Source organism: Lucilia sericata, unplaced genomic scaffold, assembly GCF_015586225.1.
Source record: "Lucilia sericata isolate MDLA Ls3-8-SP2 unplaced genomic scaffold, ASM1558622v1 Contig000439F_arrow, whole genome shotgun sequence".
Classification (NCBI taxonomy): domain Eukaryota; kingdom Metazoa; phylum Arthropoda; class Insecta; order Diptera; family Calliphoridae; genus Lucilia; species Lucilia sericata.
In genome coordinates, this window is record NW_023994454.1 from 127,459 (window position 1) to 134,192 (window position 6,734).

The following is a 6,734-nucleotide window of genomic DNA, read 5'->3' on the forward strand; positions in this document are numbered from 1 at the left end:
AGCTATGTATTATTGGGAAATTCTCTTGAAACTATATTGAAATATTATTTTGTTTTCAACCGATTTAAATGAAATTTAGAAAAAATATATAATGAAGCCATGTTTTATGACAAACTTATATCACCATCAATGGTGTTGGAGCTCTGGTTCAGGTCTTTTTATACAAAAAATTTCTTCAGTAAATTTACCTTAATAACAAGTTAGAGTGCTATATTCGGCTGAGCCGAATCTTAAATACCCTCCACCAGCTTGTAGAAATAAGTTTTCTCATGTCTTAAATAGAAAAATCCCAAGATTTAAATAGCTTAAATCTATTACAATTCCAAGATTTATTGAACATTACTAACGCCATTTTCTTTTATATTTTTATAGGGCCTTAGATATGCTTTAGCGATATTTAGTAATTTGTATGTGTGTGAAAGATGTAAGGATTTTCAAAATACATATGTACACAAATTGATAATGCAACTAGTTAACTACGGTTAAATTGCTTTTAGGGGCAGGACCTAGTATGGGAGATATGACCAATTATAGACCGATCGTAAAAAATTCTTTAAGCAAAATTTTGTACATTAAAGCTATATTTCAGTCAAAATTTGTATCTATATGGTAATTTAGTAATAAGTAATGTGTGTTTAAGTGATTTTTTGAAGGGAACCTTGTATGGGACCGACCACACCCATGTTATGAACCGATCGTGAAAAAATCTAGAATTTTTGTATACAAAACGAATACATATTTCTGCCAAATTTTGTATCAATAGCTTTATTTTGTAATGAGTAATGTGCGTTTAAGAGATTTTCTTAAAAGGACCTTGTATGGGAAAATTCTATATCATTATTTAGTAATGAATATTGTACATTTAAGTAATTTTCTGGAGGGGACCTAGTATGAGAGCTATGACCAAGTATGGACCGATCGTAAAACAATTTTATTGTGCTAAATGTATGGATATCAATATTTGGTAATGAGATATGTGCGTTTAAATGATTTTCGGAAGGAAACCTTGTATGGGAGCTATGACCCACGATGGACCGTACGTGATAAAATTTTGAAATAACATTTATGTGTACAAAAATAGTATTTATGCCAAATATTTTCACTATTAGGTAAAGACTTATGTGCCTTTCCTTAAGAAAGGAACCTTGTATGGGAGCTATGATCAATTATGGACCGATATGAAAACAATTTCAAAGTAATATTTCTGTGCATATAAGTAACTTGTACCAAATTTTATATGGAAATCATAATTCAGTAATGAGTTATGTGCGTTTAAATGATTTTCTGAAAGGGACCTTGTATGGGAGCTATGACCAATTATGAACCGATCGGAGGAAAATTTCACAGTAATATTTCCTTATATATGAGCAATACTTGTGACAAACTTTATATGGATATCGTAATTTTGTAATGAGTTATGTGCGTTTAAGTGATTTTCGGGAGGGGACCTTGTATGTGAGGCATGACCAGTTATGGACCGATAGGAAAAAAATTTCTCAGTAGCATTTCTGTGCATATAAGCAATTATGGACCGATCAGAAAAAAATTCCACAGTAATATTTTTGTTCATACGAACAATACTTGTACCAAATTTTATATATTTTGTAATGAGTTATGTGCGTTTAAGTGATTTTCGGGAGGGGACCTTGTATGGGAGCTATGACCAATTATGGACCGATCGGGGAAAAATTTCACAGTAATATTTCTGTGCATACGACTAATGCTTCTACCACATTTTATATGGATATCTTAATTTAGTAATTAGTTATGCGCGTTTAAGAGATTTTCGGGAGGGGACCTTGTATGGGAGCTATGACCAATTATGGACCGATCGGGAAAAACTTTCATAGTAATATTTGTGTATATAAGAGCAATACTTGTACCAAATTTTATATGGATATCTTCATTTACTAATGAGTTATGTGTTTTTAAGTATTTTTCGGGAGGGGACCTTGTATGGGAGCTATGACCAATTATGAACCGATCGGAAAAAAATTATACAGTAATATTTTTGTTCATACGAACAATACTTGTACCAAATTTTATATGGATATCTTAATTTTGTAATGAGTTATGTGCGTTTATGTGATTTCCGGGAGGGGACCTTGTATGGGAGCTATGACCAATTATGGACCGATCGGGGAAAAATTTCACAGTAATATTTCTGTGCATACAACTAATACTTGTACCACATTTTATATGCATATCTTAATTTAGTAATTAGTTATGCGCGTTTAAGTGATTTTCGGGAGGGGACCTTGTATGGGAGCTATGACCAATTATGGACCGATCGGAAAAAACTTTCATATAAATATTTCTGTATACAAGAGCAATACTTGTACAAAATTTTATATGGATATCTTCATTTACTAATGAGTTATGTGGTTTTAAGTAATTTTCGGGAGGGGACCTTGTATGGGAGCTATGACCAATTATGGACCGATCGAAAAAAAATTTCTCAGTAATATTTCTGTACAAATAAGCAATGCTTGTACCAAATTTTATATGGATATCTTAATTTAGTAATGAGTTATGCGCGTTTATGTTATTTTCGGGAGGGGACCTTGTATGGGAGCTATGTCCAATTATGGACCGATCTAGAAAATTTTTTCTCTTAATGAATTCTATTGACATAAGATTTTAATTTGTAAAATTTTGTGAAGATATCGACATTGTGGCGGAAGTTATTAACAAAAAACCCATTTTCCGGGAATTTGTACTTTTGTATGGGAGGTATATGAAATTGTGGACCGATGCTAGAAATTTTCAGCAGGGATCAAGTTCTTGTGTAGGAACTTATTCATGGTGATTTTCATGAATTTATCTTGCATAGTTTTCGAGAAAATTGCATCCGAATGTGTAAAAAATGCTTATTTTTTTCGAGGTTGTTTTAAATTTTGATTCATAACTTTTCCCGGTATGAACCGATTTTGCTCATTTTCTATACCAAACTGCTTAGGACAACAGCGAATATCTTCGGTGAATTTGGTGTACTTCCTTTGCTTAGTTTTAACGTGAGCGTGTTTTAGGCAGACAGACGGACAGACAGACGGACATAGCTAAATCGACTCAGAATTTGATAAGGACCCAGTATATATATACTTTGTTGGGTCTCAGATGAATATTTCTTGGTGTTACACACGGAATGACAAAGTTATATATACCCTCTATCACCACTGATGGTGGTGGAGGGTATAAAAAAAACACACAAGTTCTATTTCCATTTTGATATTTTTTTTTGGACTTTTAAAAATATGTAATAAATCTTCTCTGACGTCTATATATCAATACTATCAACAGTTGTACTTTAATGGGAGGATTAAATAAATTAATAAACAGCTACAAAGTTTATTATTTGATAAGATATATACAATTATAGTTACTGATATACATAATTATACGTACATATTTATACACGTGAGTATTATTAAACAAAATAACCATAAAACTACTATTAATAAAGAATAGCACGCGATTTATATTCCACAGCTAAAGGTGCAAATCACAACAACTAATCAATGGCCAACTTAAGCAAAAGTAATTGAAAGTAACTAAACAGATAAGAGTTGAGAATACAAAATTTATACCGGACACAGTAAAAAATATTTTCTAACGTAAATAGAACCGAAAAAAAACCTACGATAAGAAAAACATGCATATAATACTAATAAATTAAGTAAAAAATTTATTACAATTATAAAGTTTTTATAAATAAGTTATAATAGAGTAATAGGTATTTCCAATTATTTCGAGATTAAGATTAATAGTTGTAAAAAAAATAAGCAGTTATTTAAAGGTCTTCTTCGGGTAACTTAGATAGACCCAAAACGCCTGTAGTTTGCAGTTGTTCCAAGGGCAAATCTTTAACTGTTTGCAAGAAATCCGGTACAGTACAGGCATATGAATAGCCCTTAATAAGATCTTTCTTAGACCAATTAATCCAATCAATTTGATGACTAATATCATTACAAATAATATATTCCTTTTCAATTTGTTGCAGTGAAGCATGAGGATTATTGACACCAATCAAAACAATACCTTGACGTGTGGCACGATCGATTACCACACGGAAATATATTTTGGGTACTGGTATCAAACCATTATTATTCTCATCGAAGGCCAAATATAATTCTTGATGAGTGCCATTAACATCGGGCAAAGTGGAAACGCCCCAAGTACCAGTGTAACAGTCTACCGTTAAGGCATTGTTGGACACATATTTACGCACGCCATCTTCTACACGTTCCCAGTTACCAGCATTGAATGCCTGCCATTGTGGAGCCACATTTACAAAGAAAAACGTAGAGCGCTGAGGTGAAGCAAAAATGAAATCTACTTTGGCAGCCATATGGCCACGAGCCATATATATATTAAGGGAATCATTAAAATAAGGAGAAGCATCCATGCCTAATATAGAGCTTATGGTTTTGTTTTGCTGCACTTTAGTATATAAATTATCCACATTTTTGCCCCCATAGAAATCACCTTCAATGAAACGGGGTCGTGTTACAGAACGTTGATACACCGAACTGGAAGGATTAAGTACATGATGAACATAACGGGTTACTTCATTAATTTCATCATGACATATATCCATAGTTTGTAAAAATCCTTCTGAAACCTTAAAACCAACTTCTAGTAAATCGGTGCCACCATTACACTGTCTGCCAGTACGTCTGGCTGTATAAGTGGGCCAAGCTGAACAGGAGAAATTGGAAAAATGGTAGTATTTATCAGTTACTAGATAATCGAAACCCTTTAAACAGTGTGCTGTCAGTTTGGTATGCTTTTCGAAGGGCTGGACAAAAGAGTTACTGCAATACATGTCAATGGCTTCACCATAACTTAATTCAACTAGACCATTGGGTTGGGGAACTAACCAATCATAAACTCCAGCTTTGGCAAATAAGGGAGCGGGATCTTTTAAATCACCACTTACCCTAAAAGAGCAGCCCACCTCATTTATACCCAAAACTCCTGTTGTTTCTAGAGATTCTACTGGCAAATCCTTAACCACTCTTAAAAAGTCGGGTACTGAACAGGCGTACGAATAACCTTTATGTAAATCATTCTTATCCCATTGCAGCCAATCGATTTTATCACCAATATCCTTACAAATGATATATTCCTCCTTGACCTGCTGCAGAGAAGCATGAGGATTGTTGACACCAATTAAAACAATACCCTGGCGGGTAGCACGATCTATAACCACTCTAAAGTAAATTTTGGGTACAGGTATCAAGCCATTATTGTTCTCATCAAAAGTCAAATATAATTCTTTTTGTGTGCCATTGACATCGGGTAAAGTGGATATGCCCCAGGTACCAGTATAGCAATCCACAGTTAAACCCTTGTTCGACACATATTTACGCACACCATCTTCCACACGTTCCCAGTTGCCACCATTGAAAGCCTGCCATTGAGGGGCAACATTTACAAATAGAAAAGTGGCTCGTTGGGGTGAGCCAAATATAAAATCGGTCTTAGCACCCATATGACCACGAGCCATGAAAATATCTATGCTGTCATTGAAATAGGCAGAAGCATCCATTCCCAATATAGAGCTAAGAGTCTTATTTTGTTGTACCTTGGTATATAGATTATCCACATTCTTACCAGCATAGAAATCACCTTCAATAAAACGTGGCCTGGCAACGGAACGTTGATACATCGAACTTGAGGGATTGAGTACATGATGAACGTAACGTGTTGCTTCATTGATTTCGTCATGACAAATGTCCATGGTTTGTATAAAACCTCCAGTTACTTCAAAACCAACTTCCAATAAATCTGTACCACCATTACATGCTCTTCCGGTACGACGTGCTGTATAAGTTGGCCAAGCAGTGCAGCTAAAGTTGCTAAAGGGATAAATTGTGCCATTTACCAGAAAGTATAGACCTTGTAAACATTGTGCTGTTAAGGTGGACTTGTTGACAAAGGGATTAGCAAAAGATTCCGTACAATACATATCAATATATTGACCATTTTTAATCTCTACCACACCTTCAGGATTTGGTACCAACCACTCGTATTTACCATGTTCGCTAAACAAAGGAGCTGGATCATGTAAATCGCCTGTTACGCGAAAAGCACAATCACCTGTAACCACCACTCCGTTTTGAATCTCCCCTTCAGGTCCTTCCGTTACAGGAGGCTTTGAGGTACTATTTGTGGGTGCTTCTGTTGTTAATGTAGTATTTAAGGGTCCTTCTGTTGTCAATGTTGTTGGTATTAATGTAGTATTTGTAGGTCCATCTGTTATCGAATTTATAACTTTTCCATCTATATTCCATATCCTTGAAGGTACTACACCTGCTTGTGTTAGAACTGCTGCTAACAAAAGCCCTAGTAGCCTTATTGAGTTCATAACTTTCTCTTTACTTTTTTTTGCAACACGTTTTGCCTTCAGAGGCAAATTTCAAACTGTTCAATTGCCTAAGAATAGTGCTAATTTTAAATCAAAATTTAATTTTGACCAATACTCGTGGTAGTAGTTCAATCTTATCAATCAATTAAATAAAAAACAAAACAAACTCTCAGATATAATTTACAGTTATGCCATTATCTTTCTTCCTCAGCATAGCTGCCATCGGAATTTACTATAACTGGTATAAAGCTTCGATAAGATTTAAATCACTCACGTAGATACTTCTATAGGCAATGTTGTTTATAATTTTTGTTTTTCTAAAATATGGACTTTATCTGTTTCTACTAATTGATTAGTATTTTCT

The 6,734-nt window shown here is 34.2% G+C and overlaps 1 protein-coding gene across 1 annotated transcript; it reads right to left on the bottom strand.

The window, feature by feature from the left end:
• Positions 1–3,735: 3,735 nt before the first annotated feature.
• LOC119604876 lies at positions 3,736–6,450 on the bottom strand. Its single transcript, XM_037957767.1, has one exon. It carries the CDS (start codon positions 6,368–6,370, stop codon positions 3,791–3,793), a length of 2,580 nt encoding a protein of 859 aa, XP_037813695.1. The 5' UTR covers positions 6,371–6,450; the 3' UTR covers positions 3,736–3,790.
• Positions 6,451–6,734: the final 284 nt, after the last annotated feature.

Bases quoted from the DNA above. Each gene is read 5' to 3' on its own strand.
- LOC119604876 (XM_037957767.1), bottom strand. From the start codon at position 6,370: ATGAACTCAATAAGGCTACTAGGGCTTTTGTTAGCAGCAGTTCTAACA.